The sequence below is a fragment of the Leucopleurus acutus genome, assembly GCF_964270905.1.
Source record: "Leucopleurus acutus genome assembly, chromosome: 11".
Taxonomy (NCBI): domain Eukaryota; kingdom Metazoa; phylum Chordata; class Mammalia; order Artiodactyla; family Delphinidae; genus Leucopleurus; species Leucopleurus acutus.
In genome coordinates this window covers 22,559,609-22,580,266 of record NC_139152.1, presented here as the reverse complement: position 1 = coordinate 22,580,266, position 20,658 = coordinate 22,559,609, and the positions used below count along the sequence as shown (strand labels likewise).

Genomic DNA, 20,658 nt, shown 5'->3' with positions numbered 1-20,658 from the left:
CAGAGGGAAGCAAAATGATAGCAGAAGGAAACTTAGAGTATCAGGAATAAAGGAAGAGCAAGAGAAATCATAAATATCTTGAAAAAAATAATAGACTATTCTCTTTTTGAGTGCTTTAAAATGTCTGATATTTGAAAACAAAAGCTATAACTTTTGTGATGGAATTTTCAATTTATGTAGATGTAATATATAACTGTAACATAAACGGGGAGGGTAAATGGACCTATACTATAATGTTTCAACATCTCACTTGAAATGATAAAATGTCAATTGTAAACAAACATATATGTTTTAATACTAGAGAAATCCCTAAAAAAAGCAGTATGGAGATAAGAGTTAAAATCATAACAGATGAATTAAAATGAATAAAAAGTTTTAATAACCCAAAAGAAGGAAAAAAGGGGAAAGGAAGGAACAAAACACTGAGGGTACAAACAGAAAACAAACAAGATGGTGGATCTAAATACAAATATATTAATAACTACACTAAATATAAATGTTCTAAACACATTAGAACACGCAGTCTGATAATCTAACTCTTTAATTAGGATTTAAAACAGGACCTAATTATATGTTGTCTACACGAAACTCACTTTAAATATGATATAGGTAAGTTAAAAGTAAAAGGATGGAAAGAAACACACTATATAAACACCAATCAAAAGAAAGCCAGTGTACTAATAATAAGTACATGAAAAGGTGCTCAACATGATTAGCCATCAGGGAACTGCAAATCAAAATAACAAGATTCTACTTCATATCTACTAGGCTGACTATATAATAAAGAAGATAGTTAAGTGTTGGCTAGGATGTAGAGAATTTGGAGCTTTCATGGACTGCTGGTTGGAATGTAAAATGGTGCAGCCACTTTGGAAACCAGTCTGGCAGTTCCTCAAAAGGTTAAACACATGATCTAGCAATTCTCCTCCTAGGTACACACCAAGAAAATGAAAACATGTCCTTGCAGAAAATTGTACATGAATGTTCATAGCAACACTATTCATAATAGCTCCAAAGTAGAAATAGTCCAAATGTCCAACAACTGAAAAATGAATAAATAAAATGTGATACAGTGAATATTTTTTGACCCCAAAAAAAGAGGAATGATGTACTGACATAAGCTACAAAATGGATGAAACTTGAAAAATTATGCTAAGTGAAAGAAGCTGGTAACAAAGGAGCACGTATTTTGATTCCATTTACATGAAATGTCCACAAGATGCACATTCATATAGGCAGAAAGTAGATTAGTGATTTGTCTAGGGTCAAAGGGAGAGGGGGAAGATAAGGGGAATGGGTAGTGACTTAATGGGCATAGCTTTTTGGAGTGAAGAAAATATTCTAAAATTGATTGTGGTGATGGTTGCACAACTCTGTGAATATACAAAAAAACCATCAAATTGTACACATTAAATGATGGAATATTATGGTATGTGAAATTGTATCTCAAAAAAGGTATTATATTTAAAAAAGAGAGCTGGTGGCTATATTAATACTAGATGAAGGACTTCCCTGGTGGCGCAATGGTTAAGAATCCATCTGCCAATGCAGGGGACACAGGTTCAAGCCCTGGTCCAGGAAGATCCCACATGCTGCAGAGCAACTAAGCCCATGCGCCACAACTACTGAGCCTGTGCTCTAGAGCCCACGAGCCACAACTACTGAGCCTGCATGCCACAACTACTGAAGCCCGCACACCTAGAGCCCGTGCTACACAAGAGAAGTCTGCACACCGCAACTAAAAGTAGCCCCCGCATGCTGCAGCTAGAGAAAACCCACGCACAGCAACAAAGATCCAATGCAGCCAAAAATAAAAAAATAAATTTATTTTAAAAAATATACTAGATGAATTAGACTTCAGAGAAAAGAAAATTACCAGGGATAAAAGAGGGGCAATACATAGTTGATAAAAGGGCCAACTCACCAAGAACGCATAAGAATCCTAAATGTATATGTACCTAACTAGGGAGCTTCAAAATCAAATAAAAACTGAAAACACTAAATAGACATATCCTCACTTACTGCTGAAATCTTCAACACTTCTTTCTCAGTAACTGATGGAACTAGTATAGAGAAAATCAGCAACGATATAGAAGAAATGAACAAACTCCGTCAACTAAGTAGACTGAATTGATATTTATAAAACACTATAACCAACAACAGCAGAATACACATTATTTTTAAGTACACATGGGACATTCACTAGGATAGAGTATATCCTGGATCAAAAAACAAACCTTAACAAATTTAAAAGAACTGCAGTCATACAAATTATGTTCTCTGAACATAATGGAATTAAACTAAAATAAATAACGAAGAGACAACAAGAAAATCTCTAAATGTTTGGAAATTAAACAACACACATAAGTAATCCATGAGACAAAAAGAAAGTTTTTTTGGAAATTAGAAAATATTTTGATCTAAGTACAAGATATCAAAATTTTGACATGCATGTAAAGCAGGAAATTCATACACTAAATGCTTATATAAGAAAACTAGAAAGATATCAAATCAACTATCTAAGCCTCAACCTCATGAAATAAGGAAAAGAAAAGCAAAATAAACACTAAGTAAACAGAAAGAAGGAAATAATACAAGAGGAGAAATTAATGAAATTGAAAACAGGAAAACAACAGAAAAAAAAACAATGAAACCAAAAACTAGTTCTTTGAGAAAGCAAAAAAAGTTGATAAACCTCTAGCGTAACTGACCAAGAAAAAAAAGAGAGAAGACATAAATTACCAATGTCAGGAATGAAAGAAGGGATATCACTGCAGACTCCTAATTCATTAATAGGATAAGTGAATACAATAATAAATTTCATACACATGAATTGGATGAAATGGACAAATTCTTCAAAAACCACAAACTACATAAAGTCATACAAGATGCAACTATTAATAATAATTATTATAGCTATAACTATTAAATACCTGTAACTATTCTATAGTCCTACAACTATTAAAAACATTTGTAGTTAAAAATCTTCTGCCAAAAATCTCTAGACTCAAGTGGTTTCAATGGCAAATTCAACCAAATAGTCAAAATAATTTTGAAAACAAAATTGGAGAAATCACACTTCTAAATTTTAAGACTTACTATAAAGCTATAGCAGTTAAGATGGCATGGTATTGGCAGAGCCAGCCAGATAAAACAGAGTCCAGAAATAAGCCCACAGAAACACGACCAACTGATTTTTGAAGAAGGTGTAAAGGCAAGTCAAAGGAGAAAGGATAGCCTTTTCAGCAAATGGTGCTGGGAGACTGGACATCTGCATGCCAACATGTTAAGTAATTCTTACAATTTTCACAAAAATTAACTCCAAATGGGCCATAGATCTAAATGTAAAACGAAAAATGGTAACGCTTCTAGAAGAAAAAACAAGAGAAAATCTTTGTGACCTGGGGTTAAGCAAACACTTTTTAGACATGATACCAAAAGCTTGATTCAAAAAAGGAAAATTCAATAAACTGGATGTCATCAAAATTAGAAACTTTTGCTCTGGGAAACACTGTTAAGACAGTCTGAAAAGACAAGCTATAGACTAGGAGAAGATACAAATCACATATCTGACACAGGACTTGTATTCAGAATACATAAAAACCTCTCAAAACTAACAATAAGGTAATAATCTAATTTTTAAAAATGAGCAAAAGACTTTAACACTTAACCAAAAAAATATATGGATGGCAAAAAAAGCACGTGAAAACATATTCAACATCATTAGCCATTAAAAAAAGCAATTAAATCCATGATGAGCTCCACTACACCCCTATTAAAATGGCTAAAATAGAAAGTACTGACATACCAAGTGCTGGCACGGAACTCTCACACAGTGCTGGTGAGAATGCAAAATAACATGGTTATTTTGGAAAATGGTTTAGCAGTTTCTGAAAAGTTAAATGTATTCTACCATATGACCCAGGAATACCAATTCTGGGTATTTACTGTAGAGAAATGAGTGGATAAACAAACTGCAGTACATACCATCTACACAATGAAATACTACTCAGCAATAATATTGAATGAAGCACTGATAAGGCAACAACATAGGTGAATCTCAAAAATATTATGCTGACTGAGTGAAAGAAGACAATCTCAAAGGTTACATACTGCTTCCATTTACCTGGCACTGCCCAAAGGACAAAACCACAGCAGTAGATAAGAGGGTACATAAGAGATCAGTGGTTGTCAGGAGCTGGGAGTGGGAGTGGGCACGGGGGTAGGGGAGAAGGGTGTGGCACAAGAGACTATTCTGAAATAATGGATAGTTCTGTATCCTGATTGCGGTGGAATCTGTACACATGTTAAAATGAATAGAACTATATTGCAAAAAAGGGCATAATACATTAATTTTAAAACTTAAAAAAAAAAATCTGTCCCCAAGGTTTTGCCTTTGTCTTTAATTCATCTGCTGTTTATCTGCATGCGTGGTATAAGGAAGATATCTAATTATATTTTCCTTTTCTCATGTGGACAACTAGTTGCGCCAGTTCCCATTTATTGGATAGTACATTCTTCCCCCACTGAATTGTAATGCCACACCTGTTGTATGTTTTTTCAATAAATGTATGGGTATGTTTCTGAGCTCTCTATTCTACCTTTGTATCTATTATCTATCTTTACATCAATATGCTGCCTCAACTGTTACAGTTGTAAAATAACGCTTGCTATCTGATATGGCAAGCCATCTTTTCCTTCTTCAAAAGTGTGTTAGCCTTTTCTCCAACCTAATTCAATCTAAATGGACTTCTAGAGCACTCCAGAGTAAAATCAAACTGCTAGGTAATAATTTTAATTAATTCCAACTGTTGGTAGCTTTCTGCGCCTGAGTAATACAACCTTATACTGAATCTTGCTCATTGGGATAACTGTTATTTCCATTTTACCAATGAGGAAACAGACTCAGGATTTCAAAGGTAAGGAGCTGACTGACAGCACCATGTAGCAAGGAAGGAGCCAAGCTAGTACCAGAAATAGCACTTCTGACCCCCAGTCTAGTGGATATTCATGAGCCAAGATGGCTCTCCAGGGCCCTGTTTGCTTTTACCTATATAAAGACTATCCTGGTCTCCTGGGTGGAAAAACAAAGCAAATTCCTTGACCCTACTCGACCGATGAGATTTCCAAACTATTATATAAATTGCATTTCAAACCAGCAATAGAAAATAAATGGAAGTGTAAATGAAGATGAAAAAATAACAAATATTTAATATTTTTCTGCATAACCAATAAAAGCCTAGTATCTATTTTAACCAGCCATCACAGTTAATTATAAGACTGTTAAAAACAAGAAAACAGGCCCCCAAATGCCATGTCACTTATGCTAAGCCCCACATCACCAAACCAAGACTTAACTTACAGTTTTGGCCTCTTCCAGAAATGGAACCTTAAATCTGTCGATCAGGAATCACTGTGAGGTAATTTGTCTGACAGACCCCTGCCGTCCCCTAAAGGAAAGTGACCTTGTCCCAACCAATCTGCTTTTTGTTAGTATAACTTCCTTGTCCCTTCTCCTATAAAAGTCTTTCATTTTGTACAGCTCCTTGGAACTCCTTTCTGCTAGATGGGATGCAGCCTGATTCATGAGTCGTTGAACAAAGCCAATAAGATTTTTAAAGTTTACTCAGTTGAATTTTGTTTTTTAAGGAGACCAATTAGACTTTCTGAAACTAGAATTAACATCCACTTTAAAAAACATTCTCTACATTGCATAATGAAATACTACTATCAAAATGAACTACATTTGAAATTTCTTTTGTAACTATAAAAACATACCTGTTCAGGGAAAGGAATTATAAATAGCAGGTAATTAAAAGCATACCTTTATTAGCATTTCAGAAAAACAGTGACACAAAGTTTCTATGAATCTGCATGTTCATTTCCTGTATGTAAAACCACAGAAAAGTTTAAAATATTTTATAATATGCCTTTACTTTGCCACCTTTTTTGAAAACCATTGTGCTTTTCCCCCTGCACTGTTTGGCTGGTAACTGGAGTGGGAGGAAGATTGTTTTCCACATTCTCTAACAAGTTTTAAATTTAAAAGACTCCAGTTAAAAAAAAAAGATATTCTCAATTTTATCTATTTTTAGAGAGCATGTCTTAACTAGTCACACTTAACTAGTGTACTTACTTACATTATCTTCTATAGGTAGGTTCATATTACAGGTAAAATTTTTTAAAGCAGTTCCCCGCCCTCCACATTAGCCACATTCTCACCCACTTTACCGCCCAAAGACATTCGCAGTCAGACTCCTGGCAGAGGGTTCAGAACATTGTGCTGCTGATAAAAGAGAAACCACCACCCACCCAAGACAGAAACTGCCAGCTGTTAGTTTTAGATTTTGGTTAAGAAAAATTTAAAGAAATTCAAACCACTCTTCTTTCCCCTTTATCCACAAATCCATTACCCTAGAGCTGGAACTACACAGAAATACTGTGACCGCTGACATACCACAGATGTGTGTATCAATGTCAACAATCTAATTTAAAAATTTTATTGTTCAGGCAGGTGCCTCTAAAGTTAATTAGTAGATAATACTAACTGACACATATGGAAATATAAAAAGTCCTAGTTATGGCTTTCTTAGAAACTTATACAGAGATCAAGAAAGAAAACATGTAAATTATAAATTACATATTTTTAAAAAGCATCTTATACAGACATAGCACTGTATCTGAAAGTACAAAAAATTTTCACTGTCCTTGAAAATGATGGAATGAACACGTTTGGAGTTTTATGAAGGTGCTTTATGAAGAAAATGAATTTTTAAAGTTATAAGAAACAATCTGAAAGTAAGGACACAGGAGAATTTCTTTTTTTAATTATACGTTACCTTGGAATTGTGGCTAAATATAAGTTGCATACACCTGTATGTTCAAACAGGTATGACAATTCAAGAAGGACCTAACTTAATCTAAACCAGTTATTTCTAACCTATGGGCAAGGAATCATCGGAAGGGCTGCATGGATGTACATATACCAAGCATGGTCTGTAGTCTAAATATTTCTCTCACATAAATAGCCCACTATTTTTAATAGAGACTAGTAATAATAAAATACAAAAGCATTTAAAAGCATAATAGTCTTTTTGCCACTATGCACAATCTCAACTAACAGATACTAAAAGTACAATTACTTGTGTATTGGTGGTACAGGGTTCCTCATATTCAAAACAGGTCAGGGTTCTTTAAGCTAATATACAAGGTTCCTCTGGCTCTAAAATTCTACACTTTTAAGGATGCTAAGGATTCCTACTCCTATGGTGAATCTTCAGAACTATAACACCTGCTATGTGCCAAGCACTGGTCTAACTTTTGTTACAAAGATGAATAAGACGTGATCCCAGGCTCAAGTTCAAATTAGCGCAAGAGACAGATACTGGAACAAATAATGTTATACAACCTAAGGAATACTGCAGAATACCGTCTCAAGTGCTTTGGGAACACCGTGGTACTATCAATATCATCTGTGGGAGCCTGAGAAGACAATGGTCTATGAATTGGATCTTGAAAGTTGGTTTAAAAAAAATAAGGAAGAGTAAGCATTCAAGACAGATGGTACAACACATACAAAGGCACAGAGTTGTGGAAGTGCTTCCATGTTTGGAGAAACATCCAGCAGTCTGGCATGACTGGGTATTGAAGTATTTGGAGGAGAGGCAAAATAAGACAGAAAAGGTAGAATGGAATGTATTGGAACAGACAGTATAAGGTCCTAAGTGATATGCTTAACAATTAGGACTTAATTCTGTCAGCAATACGGTTATTCAAAAAGCTTAAAGAAAGTATTGCTATGAACAGATTTGTATTTCAGAATGGTAACTCTAGGGAAGGATGATGGTGGAGAAATCATCTGGTGAAAGAAAAAGAAATAGCATCGTGCAGTGTAAGTGGAAATACACAGTCAAGGATGAGCCTTAGGTTCCTAGTTTGGACAGCAGGATGGACACCGGTACCATTATCTGAGATGGGATACATAAAAAAGGCAGGAAGAAAACCAAGAAAAGAGTAGGATTCTTCAGAGGGCAGTTTCCAGACAGTATGGTTATCCGTGAAGAGTACCAGGAAAAGAGTAATATTCCTTGGAGGGCAGTTTCAAGAAAGAGGGAATGGTTCTCCATGTCATATGCAAAGAGGTAAATTGAAAACTGAAAAGAACCCCTTTTGCATCCCTGCCGACCACCCCCCAACCCCGCCCCACAAACGGTGAGCTCCCAGGTGGGTTAGGCAGGAAACAGAGAGGGAAGGTGTGTCCACAGGGTTAGGGCCAAGGCTTTTCATCGAACTTTCCGCACCTCAGTTCCGGAAAGAGGTGCTCAGAGCTGAACAAGGAGAGGAAGTACCGCGCCCAGTAACTGGCAGCCGGTAGTTCAAGAGGAGGTGCAAAGCACCATCGGGGAAGGAAGCTTCCGACTCCCTATGCCCGCTCTGGTCCCTGGATTGATTCCACTTACTCTGGTCTCAATCCCTCGCAGCCGTCAGCTGTGGCGGTTAGGACTCAAGCCTCGGCCAACGGGGACCTATGCACCCAGGGAAAGAGACTCCTCTTGCCTGTTCAGCTTCTTCAGCGAGCAGACGCAGAACCAAGCAGAGGCAGTGCAGGGGCGGCCTGGGGGAATCAGAGGGGCTCAGCCCCATCACTTGCCAACGGAAAACCTCCGTTCACCGCCTCCGACCAGCGCTCTCAGAGCGCTTCAACCTCGCGAGATTTCCTTCCTCGCGTAACCGTGGGGGCAGAGCCCAGCGACTTTTTTTTGAGGCCTCTAGCTGACATGCGCGAGAGGTAGGGGCGGGCCTCCCCACTAATCCACGCTCAAGCTTTCTCTCGGCCTCTCGCAAAGTCTCGCGAATTTTGCTAGGGGAAACGGGCCTGGGTGGAGAGACTGAGAAGGGGAGATCTGGTGGGCGGGCCTTGCGTTTAGGGGACCGTAGCACCGTTAGCCGGTGCTGTGGTTGGTACTTCGCTGTTGGGGAGGCTCTCAGGTCGCCCGGATCAATTTTCCCAATGGGTGACTGGAAAATTAGGGGGTAGAAAATCTTGAGGGTCGGAGGCATTTTTTTTCTTGGCTCCGCCCTCTTCCTGTTAGAGACCTGGGCGTCTGGCCCGCAGAGGGGGAAGGGCAGCTTGGCGGGGCTGCAGAAGAGTGCTTTGCGCACGCGCCAGTCCGAGTGTGTGAGTGTTTGTGTTCACGCGCAGGCGCGCGCGCTCCTGCACTTAGGAAGCCTGGGAAGGACCGGTGTGTTAGGAGATGAGCGGGGAAAGCATAGTCCCCTGTCTTTGGTACCAGACACTCCTGACTGAGCGCTGACCCTCCCCACCCAGCCAGCAGCCTTTTCCAGAGAGGCTGTGGTGCATAGCCTCTGTTCGTTTTCACTGCAGGACCAGGCACGAAAGTAAGCGAACCTCGATCCTGAGGTCTTCCTTATCCACTCACCTTGTACTCCCCCCCCACCCCAGTTTCCAGCAGAGTGTATCTAGGTTTCTCAAAGAAGAGTTTTGCATGAAGGGGAAATGCATTGGAAAGCAGGAGAAGAAAATAGCTGGATTGTAAAAAGTCGGTTCGTTTTAATGAACACTTCTGCTGTGTTTACCCTGTGCTTTTCGAATGTGGATTGTCTATTCAGTATAAGATTTTATTAGCGAAGCAAGGGAGTTCTTACAAGAAAGTTTCAAAAGTTCCTCCTTCCCACCATGTGATGGTAGCACCTAAGTTTTTCTGTTCTACATGATGAATTACCGTGGTGTTTCAGAAGCTAAGGTGGAGAGTGTGAATTTGAGGTCCTTATCCTAATGCGAAGACCAGATATGCAGTTATCTTAGGAGATATTTGTTATGTTTTGAGCTTACCTTTTGTTGTCACTCTTTCCAGTTCATTCTTTCTCCCCAATCCCCACCCTTTTTCAGAAGTCTTGAGATTTTTTTGGAGGGAAGCCCCCAAATGCTGACTTATATTACTTTAGGGGTTTATATTTGATTGATGTCAATTAGCAAGGATCATCAAAAGTGTGTTTGAAGGGTGTTTGTCGTTTATTTTGTTTGGTATTATGTAAGGGAAACCAATACGATTATTTGTAAAAATGTTTTCTTCTGGCAAATTTAAGTTCATTCCAAAAGCAAAAAATATCTGCATGTATTGTAATCTGCCTGTGTCTGGTAGAATGACAGGTGAATATGGTGTAGCTGATCCCTTGAATTGTTACTTTCTGGTCATGACCTCATTAAATCTTGTCCTTTGTTCGATAAATTTCTTTGACTACTGATTATTCATGTTCCCTATCAAATCTTGAGGAAAAAACGCATTCGTTAGAAATAATTTAAGATATTAAATGTTATGTATAAGGTGTTTGGCTAATATATTTTATCCCTTACAGGTTAAAACAAAATGAAGATTTTTTCTGAATCTCATAAAACAGTATTTGTTGTGGATCACTGCCCTTACATGGCAGAATCATGCAGACAGCATGTCGAGTTTGATATGCTGGTGAAGAATAGGACCCAAGGAATCATCCCTTTGGCCCCTATATCTAAATCATTGTGGACTTGCTCAGTAGAATCTTCCATGGAATATTGTAGAATAATGTATGATATATTTCCTTTCAAAAAGCTGGTGAGTGTGAAGTACAAGTAAAATCATGATTTGGGGGATGTACTTGACTGCTTTTTACACTTTTTATGTATGACTTTGCTTTAGATTTGACTTACAACTGTTTATTTACTACTTTAAAAGTGTAGTATATAGAACTCCCCTTTGGGGTTAATACATGTATTTAATTGGGGCCAACAACAATAATAACAGCTAACAATTATGGAGCACTTAACGTGTGCTTCATATTAACTCCTTTAACTCTTAACAGCAGTCCTGTGAGGTAGCTACTGTAATTACTGGGACAGTATTCAAAGTGTATGAAACCAGAATGGAACAGACACTGACCACTGAGAACTGTTGTCAGCCTAAGCAGAAGGGATGTTGGCTGAAAGCACTTTGTCAGAATGTGTTGGTATGTTCCATCTGAATATCAGCCTTGTTTATTACTGCTTTGTTGGAGACGCAGAAACTGAGGTAGAGAGAAGCAATTTGCCCTGAGTCATGTAGCTAGTTAGAGAAAGAACCAGAATTTGAACGTGGCTGCTTACAGTTTTAGTGAAAGTGTCCTAAATTGCTGCAGGATTTGGCCATATTGTAAAGAATGCTCTTAAGAATGCTAAGGGGAAATTGTTTTTATCAGTAAGAAGAGAAATTGAAGATTGATAGAAACTCCAAGTGTGAAAATTATCTTCAGTTTTCAGAATCCCAACTGTTTTATTTGGGGAAAGTCATTTGGTTAAGCCACAAGTGGATGCTTTGCTTTCTGTCTCAGTTGGAGCAGCATAGGTTGGGACCTAGCCTGTTCATAGACCGGCACAGGCACAGCAGTAACAGTAAGGCTGAACACAGAGAGGCTAATATATATTATACATTCAGATATGTTCCAAATTAAAATATAAATTGTTTTAGTCCCTCTGTAAATTGTGTATCATGTAAGGTAAAAAAGTATATATGAGAGGAAGCATAATGTAGTGATTTAGCACACAGGTCCTGGCATCATTAAGCTACCGGCAGTGTGACCTTGATCATTTTGCTTCATCTCTCCAAGCCTCCGTTTCCTCCCATGTGAGCATAACTATGATTGTTGTAAGATTTCAGTGAGGTAATGTGAGTAAAGTGGCCAGTGAAATATGTTCCTGTCAGGTAAGTCGTAGGAGAAAAGGCTGCTTATCAAACTTACTGGGGAGGCAAAATGAGTATTACATGGATAATAGGAAAAAAGATCATGACTTAGATCATACAGTCCAGGGGAAAGAAGTAATCTCACCCTCCTCCCAAAAGGGAACATAGCCCTCATTTGATATATTTTCTAATGTATCCTTACTGTTATCATCTTACCTGATATATTTTGTTTGCATTTTACTTTAAAAAATTTTTTTAAGAAATTTGACAGATACAGTGGAAGAATTAGGATGCTTTTTATTTATTTATTTATTTATTTATTTATTTATTTATTTATTTATGGCTGTGTTGGGTCTTTGCTGCGCACGGGCTTTCTCTAGTTGTGGCAAGCAGGGGCTACTCTTTGTTGCCGTGCGCGAGCTTCTCATTGCGGTGGCTTCTCTTGTTGTGAAGCATGGGCTCTAGGCACGCGGGCTTCAGTAGTTGTGGCACAAAGGCTCAGTAGTTGTGGCACACGGGCTCAGTTGCTCCGCAGCATGTGGGGTCTTCGCGGACCAGGGATCGAACCCTTGTCTCCTGCACTGGCAGGCAGATTCTTAACCACTGCGCCACCAGGGAAGTCCCTTTACTTTAAAATTTAGAATAAAGTGCAAATCCATTCTTTTAGCTTTCAATGCTCTAGGTTATATGGCCACTGCTTATTTTTCTGACCTTATCTCCTACCTCTCTGACCTTCACCCTTTTGAGGGTGTGCACCTAGAGGCCTTTGCATTTGCTGTTTGCTGTACCTGGAATTCTGTACCTCCAGCTCTTTCCCTGGCTGGTTTCTTTTGGTCATTTTGGATTTCCCTCAATTGCCACTTCTGTAGAGAGCCCTTCTCTGATCACCCAACCTAAAGAAGCTAAACAACTTCTGTTTCATAGCATTTATCACTCTCTGAAATTATGTTGTTCATTTATTTTTGTTTGTATTCTCCCTGCAGTACCCTCTGTCTTACCACACCCCAGAACCCTGGCTTTCCCCACATTGTGAGCAACAGAACTGTTGTATTCATCACTGTATTCCCATATCCCTAGTGCTGAGAATAGCACCTGGCCTGTACTAGGCATTCGGTAACTATAAAATGAGTGAATGAATCAATCAGCAAACCAGAGCTAGAGACTGCACTCTCTATTTATGTTTATGTTATATATAATATATTAAAAGGTATTTATAATAAAATAAATGTTTTAAATATGATGTGATTGAGAAGACTTGGAGTTGAATACTAATTATTTCTTTGAACTCTATTAGGTGAATTTCATTGTGAGTGACTCTGGAGCACATGTTTTAAATTCTTGGACTCAAGAAGACCAAAATTTGCAGGAGGTATGCTTAGATTTTGAACTGTGGCCATTTTTGAAAATTATCTGGACCTGATAATACTTTCTTAAAATATAATTAATGTTTTAAATAGGTATAGTATTTGCACATAGTTTTAAAACACCAACTAATACTAAAAGAAAAACAGCTGTCTGTCTTCCAGTCTTTCCCCACTTTCTAGAAGCAAGCTTTCAACACTTTAGCTCATCTAGTATTTACTTCATATTTCTAAATAACATGTTCTTACTGCTATTTACAGAGTTCTCAATTTAAACCTCATTTATCATTACTGTCGATGAGGATTTACCTTTTATACTTCCTCTCACCCATGCCACTCTCACTGCCTTCTTCCCTTCCCTGATTTTCTCAATATTATATCAGAAGTTTTGTTTAATTCAAAATTTCATGTTTACATTGTAATGTCTACATAAAGTGTTATCCACTGCTAAGCCAAGTGGCATATGCGATTATTTCCTTTGTTTTGTGTTTTATTAAGGTTTTATTGACATATAGTTGACATACAGTACTGTATAAGTTTAAGGTCTACAGCACAATGATTTGACTTCTGTGTTATTTCCTTTGTTGTACAACTTTTTGGTGTTCCTGGAATTTATCATTTCCTTTTTTTCCCCTTTAATATGCTTAGTTTTCTGAGAATCTGTTGCTGCTTTTCCTCATGTGTCTGTGAAACTTCTCAATATACTTATCATTAATGTATTAGAATTTTAGTAGTTTGATTTTCTTTTCCCCCCTTGAAAAACTTCTTGGAACGCAGTCTTGGGCTGCACTTTGAACTGGTTGCTTTCTACGCCTGGTGCACTGCTGTCATCCTCCTTGCTTTTTGTGTGTGGGTGTGTGTGTGTGTGTGTGTGTGTGTGTGTGTAATCTCTTGTTCTGGTAAAATATAACCTCCAGAATTCTTGTAACTTACCTTACAGTTTATTGATACTTGAGGTATAAAAATTTCAGATTGGAAATAATTTTCTCCTCAAAATTCTGAGGGCCTTACCCCACTGTTTTATAACTCCCAGTGTTACTGTGAAGTCCAGTGTCATTTTTCTTCATAATTTCTCTCTGAAACCTTTTAGAATCTTTTCTTTCTCCCTTTATGTTCTGAAATTTCTCAATGATTGGCCTTAGTGTTGGTCTTTTCTCATTCATTGTGCTAGGCTTTATATTCTTCAGGAAAATTTCCCCTGTTGTTTCTTTGATAATGTTCTTGTCTTTGTGTTCTGTGTTTTTCTGGAATCCCTATGAATGGGATGTTGGACCTCCTGGATTAAATTCCTTATTCTTTTTCTCACTGATCCTCCCATTGTTGTTCCTTCTGGGCCTTTTACCTATTTCCTTTTAATCCTTATATGGAACTTTTTATTTGATCTTATTTTTAATTTCCAAGAACTTTTACTTACGCTCTAATTATGTCCATTTTTGTCGTATCCTTTTCTTGTTTTATGGGTGTAATTTTTTAATCCAAAGGTATTAGTTTATTTGAAGTTTTCTTTTGATCTCCTTCTGTTTTCAGTGTTCTTTTCATGTTGAGGCTTTGCTTAAATGCCTACTGATATTTAGCTATGCAACCTTATTTAAAAGCAGGGCACTAAAGAGCAGGTTAGAAGATCTGCATGTTGTGGAGTAGGTATTGCTGACTGGCCTTCATCGTGATTTATTTAATCTAGTTGTTTTCCCTGGGAGGCCTCCAGATGTCAGAATAGACAGATTGTCTCTCCGAGACTTCTCGGGGTCTCCAGAGAAGATCTTCCACTCTTCCACCTGCATGCTATAAACTTGGTTGTCAGCCTTCTGGGAGCCAGGGGAGAGGGTAGGTTCTACCATCCAGTAGGTGAACTTTCACTCAGTCTTTCTGTTTTTGGTCTAGTACTGTGCTGTCCAATATAGTAGCTACTAGCCATATGTAGCTACTATTAGCTATCAAATAGCTACTATTTAAATTTAAATTAATTAAAATTAAATGCAATAAAAAAATCCAGTTTCTCTGTAGCACTAGCCATGTTTCAAATGCTCAGTAGGCCACATGTGGATAGTGGCTACTGTACAGCACAGTTATAGAACTTTTCCATCATCAGAGAAAGCTCTTTTGGGCAGCACTGGTCTAGTGTCTTCCCCTGACACTCCGCTGTGCTTTGTGGTATCCATGCTTGGTACCTCTCTGGTTCATTTCCTCCAAGGACTGTGATTCTCTATCTGGTGGGGTCAGGAAGAGAGAGTCACTTGCATGGGTAGGGTGTAAGATCGGGAGTCAAGTTGTTCCTTATACTGGCTTCAAGTCATTCAGTTTTCAGTATCTTGCCTCATCCTTGCTTTATGTGGTACTTGATGCCTCCAGTTCCTGATCCTGGATTCTGAAAGGCATGTCATCTTGCCTTTTCCCTCTCTAGGTGCTTAGATTTCAGTTTATTCAGTCTTGCTAAGTCCATTACCATTCCTCCATCCATTTTCATACATTCTTGCTGACATCTCTTGATTGTTCTCTTGTCTCCTCCTCCATTCTCTTCGTCTTTGTGGGTTTATGGGTTTTTTGTTTTACCCCCTTTGGTGTTTCCTTTTCTTTTTTTTTTTAATGCAGTACACGGGCCTCTCACTGCTGTGGCCTCTCCCGTTGCGGAGCACAGGCTCCGGACGCACAGGCTCAGCGGCCATGGCTCACAGGCCCAGCCGCTCCGCAGCATGTGGGATCTTCCCAGACTGGGGCACGAACCCGTGTCCCCTGCATCGGCAGGCGGACTCTCAACCACTGCGCCACCAGGGAAGCCCTGGTGTTTGCTTTTTTAAATTAAATTCCTTTACTACAGTTTTAGTGGAGTTTGAGGGAGCAGAAATAAACCCATGCTCAATTCATCAAGTTTATGCTTTTTAAACATGTGTCTAAAGCTATTGAATTCGTGGTAGATTACGTTCTTTTCTGTCGTTTAGGTGGATAGAAGACTTCAGTCTATTAGGTCCTTCACTGATGAATATGAACATGAGAGACAGGCATTAGTGAAATATTTGAATACATTATTTGAACTATTTCATGTTAAAATTTTTCTGTTAATGGATGCCCTTTAGTGGAAATAATCCCATGAAATGTGTTTTAATGAAAATGTGTTTCTTATGATGTTTGGTCTTAAAATGTTGTGATTAATATTATAATATGTAAACATATCTAACCTTTTTTTCTTTTGAGGTAACTCACTGAAGGGGGACTTTTATTGGCTTGGCTTTGCATTTACATCACTCCAAAATGTTCTTTATTCTTTCATTGCTTGAAAAAATATTAAGGATTCCGTACATCCCCCGTACTATCTTTTTGAAATAGCATGTATTCTGCTTTGTTCTTTCAAGAGGTACTGTGAAAGAAGACTGAAGCTTCTCTAGTTGTGTATAAATAAAAATAAGTACAAATTTGAATAGATTTTCGTTACTGCACCTCTGCAGTTCAGTAAGAGGTATGCATTTAATAATGGGAGCTATACTGATGATACGAGAATTACTGCTTCCTTCTGCTTTCTGAAGGTGAAGGCATATCATATCACACGCATTGCTTTTAGATTATGAACAGAAGGGGAAACTCCAGGTGTGAAGGCAACTATATAGCAAATCCCTAATGTTTAAGATGATATAAAGTAATTGACATTTTGTATAAATTATGTATAATCTTGTCTGTGTAAACACATTTAATGTTTAGCTTTGGTTATCTGTGTCACACCTTTCTCTAGTTATTGTGACTGATCATGGGAAGCAATTGAAGTAGATTGATTGAAGAATGTTTGGGCTGGAAAGATTGTAGACATCTTTTGCTTTGACTCCTTCTTTGTGCAGGTGAAGGAACTGAAGCCCACAGGTGCCAGAGGTAGTTTGACTTGCATACCTGGGTCCAGGACTCTTTCTGTTACAGCACGTGACTCTATCCTCTACATTGTAGATCTTATTACAAAAAATTTATCAGATTTCAGGAGTTTTGGTCTTGTTTTTGTTGGGTAAATTAAAGTTTGAAAGTATCATACTAATGTGGCACAGTTTCTATTATTAGTTTCACTTTCAGATTAGGAAAAAAGCTAGGAGAGTTAAACCAGGGTCACACAATATTAAAAGTCAGAGTCAGCATTTCAGTCCATAGTTACCTGACTCCAGAAGTTAAGCTTTCTGCTGCTTTCCCAGGACCACAACACCCCTGTCCTAAAAAGCTTTTTATTTTTTCTCCTATGTACCAGGGACTTTTTATAGTCCTATATATACAGTATTTTTTCTTTCATTTTTGATCACTTTTTATGAATAGGTAATACCTATGTTTTTTAAAAATAAATTTTACGTATATACTTGCATGTACACATATGTGTGTGTGTGTAAGTAAAAGCTAAGCCTTGAAAAATTTCCCACTCATCCCCTGTTCCAGTTAGTGTTGTGCTAGAGCCTGGTTATACCAACTTGGAAGAACTGAGTGTGTGCATCTCCTATCAACTTTACATTCAGTGAAAGCTTGAAAGTAGCGATCATGGGAGTACTTAACCATAGATATTGGCAAACACTACAAGTTAGGGGTTTTTTTTCCCTTTGGAGAGCTGGTTTACCAGCACATCACTATTTACCCCCACCACTATTAGTTTTTTTTTTTTTTTTTTTTTTTTGCGGTATGCGGGCCTCTCACTGTTGTGGCCTCTCCCGTTGCGGAGCACAGGCTCCGGACGCGCAGGCTCAGTGGCCATGGCTCACGGGCCCAGCCGCTCCGCAGCATGTGGGATCTTCCCAGACCGGGGCACGAACCCGTGTCCCCTGCATCGGCAGGCGGACTCTCAACCACTGTGCCACCAGGGAAGCTCCACTATTAGTTTTTAATGGGTCCTTCCAGCGTATCTTTATGCATATATAAAGCAAAGTCCTCACACTTTGTTCTTTTTTAAGGGTGTTTTAGCTATTCTGTATCCCTTGTAATTCCATATGAATTTTAGAATCACCTTATCAATTTCTATCAATACAAAGAAGTCACCTGGGATTCTGACAGGGATTATGTTTAATCTGTAGTTCAGTTTGGGTAATGTTGTCATCTTAACAATTGTAAGTATTCCAGTCCGTGAACATAGGATGTTTTTTATTCATTTAGATCTTTAATTTCTTTCAACAGTATTTCATAGTTCTCAGAGTATAAAATCTGCATTTCCTTTGTTAAATTTATTCCTAAGCATTTTATTCTTTTTGGTGATATTATAAATGGAATTGTTTTCTTAATTTCATTTTTGGCTTGTTCTTTGCAAATGTACAGCAATACAATTGGTTTTTGTCTGTTGATCATGTATCCTGCAACCTTGCTTAACTTGCTTATTATTTCTAAAAAATTTCTAATGGATTCCTTAGGATTTTCTACATACAAGATCATGTCATCTGCAACATAGAGATAGTTTTACTTCTTCCTTTCCAATCTGAATTCCTTTTATTTCTTTTTCTTTCCTAATGCTTGGGCTAGAAGCTCTAGTATAGTATTGAATTGAAGTGGTGAGAGTGGATATCCTTCTGTTTCTGATCTTAGAGGGAACACATCTAGTTTTCACTATTAAGCATGATATTATGTATAGGTTTTTCATAGGTGCCTTTTATCTGCTTGAGGAAGTTCCCTTCTGTTTCTAGTTTGTTGAGTGTTTTTTATCATGAAAGGGTTTTAGATTTTTGTCAAATGCTTTTTCTGTATTTATGGGGATGATCATGTGATTTTTAAAAATTCCATTGATATCGTTTGCATTAATTAATTTTTAGACGTTAAATCAACTTTGTGTTCCTGGGATAAGTCCAACTTGGTCATGGTATATAATTCTTTTTATATGTTCTGGATTCATTGTGCTAGTATTTTGTTAAGGATATTTGTATCCATATTTATAAGATACATTGGTCTGTAGTTTCATTTTCTTGTGATGCCTTTGTCTGACTTGTGCTTATTCTTGTCAACATGATTGTTTTCCCTTTTACTTAGCTGATGGCAGCGTTAGCTGCTGTTGGGCCTCCTAATCCACGGGCAGATCCAGAATGCTGCAGTATTCTGCATGGTCTTGTTGCAGCAGTGGAAACCCTCTGTAAAATTACCGAATACCAACATGAGGCTCGTACTCTACTAATGGAGAATGCAGAACGTGTTGGAAATAGAGGACGAATAATTTGCATTACTAATGCAAAAAGGTGAGCCATTAATCACAGTAATTCTTTCACTGAGGGAATTTTAATATCCTATTGTAGTTTTTATTAAAAAAAAGCAGGGGCAACATGTTAGCATTTAAGGATATCACATGTGGCCTTTCTAATATCGAAACTGTGTTTATCCAGTTCTGAAATATCCAGTTCATCTTATTGAAAACTGTTTAGATTGTTATCACGTAGGTCGATTTGACTTTTTTTCCTCACTAGTTTTTCATTCAATTGGTCGTTTGGTATTGTGAATGAGCACACTACAGACAGTCCTTATTGAAGTAATTTTAAGTGCCTGTAACAAGATACTACAGCTGAATAGTGTGTTTAATTTTTTCTCTTACTATTTATTTATTTAAGTTGGTTTTATCTTTTTTATGCCATAGTGATAGTCATGTGCGAATGCTTGAGGACTGTGTCCAGGAAACAATTCATGAACATAACAAGCTTGCTGCAAATTCAGATCAGTGAGTATAATCCATAAATCAAATAAATATTCCATTTTATAGTCATATTTATTTCATTATAATTATTCTAATAATTTTAATGGTAATTGGTACCATTCCCTTGAATTCTCTACTGGCTCTACAAATTAGTCAAAAATGTATGTTCGATCAGAAACTTCTTGTCCCATTTTCCCTTTAAGTTTAAAATTTTACTTTTTGCTCACAGAAAAGGTGAGCAGAAGGATAAAATAATACATAAATTTATAATGCATATTTTTTTGATGGCCTGTTCTCATACTCTGTATTACAAATCTATAAAGTGAGCAAATCATTGGTGGCATTATTCAGTATGTACCAAATCAAAACATAACTAATTATATTGTCTGAATTTTTAAAAAAGAAAAAAGCCACTAAAGATATGTTTGGGGCAATTGCTGTGAGGAGTCTATATTAGATCGAGCTACTATTAATTTTCTAGGTGGAGTACTGTTATTATCATCAACAAGTAGGATTATTCTCACTAGGAGAAGGAAGCATGCTGAGGTATTTAGGAATGAAGTATCATTTCCTCTGCAACTACTCTCAAATGACTTAGTAAAAAAAAAAAAGAATGTACATCTATTTAGGCATTTATAGTGAAAACAAATGTAGCTAACGGCTAATTAGCTTATCTATGTTAAGGATATATGGGTGTTCATTGAATAGTACTTTTCTTTCAATTTTTCTGTAGGTTTGGAAATTTTAAAATAAGAAGTTGGCTCACAGATATAGAAAACAAACTAGTAGTTACCAGTGGAGAGAGGGAAGGGGAGAGGGGCAAGATAGGGGTAAGGATTAAGAGATACAAACTATCATGTATAAAATAAATAAGCTATAAGGATATATTGTACAACATGGGGAATATAGCCAGTATTTTATAGTAACTATAAATGGAGTATAACCTTTAAAAATTGTGAATCACTGT

At 37.4% G+C, this 20,658-nt stretch overlaps 2 protein-coding genes across 5 annotated transcripts in view; one reads left to right on the top strand and one right to left on the bottom strand.

Annotated features, from left to right (window-relative positions):
- Positions 1 to 8,691, bottom strand: part of FGFR1OP2 (FGFR1 oncogene partner 2) — a 32,760-nt gene extending 24,069 nt beyond the window's left edge. For 2 of the 3 annotated variants that reach the window (XM_082851154.1, XM_082851157.1), the window contains exon 1: positions 8,460 to 8,691. The gene's annotated coding sequence lies outside the window, so the exon portion shown is untranslated. Of the gene's footprint in view, positions 1 to 5,824; positions 6,445 to 8,459 lie in introns of those variants that run through there. The other variant, XM_082851155.1, reaches the window with a different exon arrangement.
- Positions 8,692 to 9,150: 459 nt separating this feature from the next.
- Positions 9,151 to 20,658, top strand: part of INTS13 (integrator complex subunit 13) — a 32,792-nt gene continuing 21,284 nt past the window's right edge. For both annotated transcript variants that reach the window (XM_082849790.1, XM_082849789.1), the window contains exons 1-5: positions 9,151 to 9,399; positions 10,378 to 10,613; positions 13,009 to 13,083; positions 19,040 to 19,242; positions 19,635 to 19,715. In XM_082849790.1, the coding sequence (XP_082705916.1) occupies positions 10,389 to 10,613; positions 13,009 to 13,083; positions 19,040 to 19,242; positions 19,635 to 19,715 (584 nt within the window). In that variant the 5' untranslated portion in view covers positions 9,151 to 9,399; positions 10,378 to 10,388. The remainder of the gene's footprint in view (positions 9,400 to 10,377; positions 10,614 to 13,008; positions 13,084 to 19,039; positions 19,243 to 19,634; positions 19,716 to 20,658) is intronic.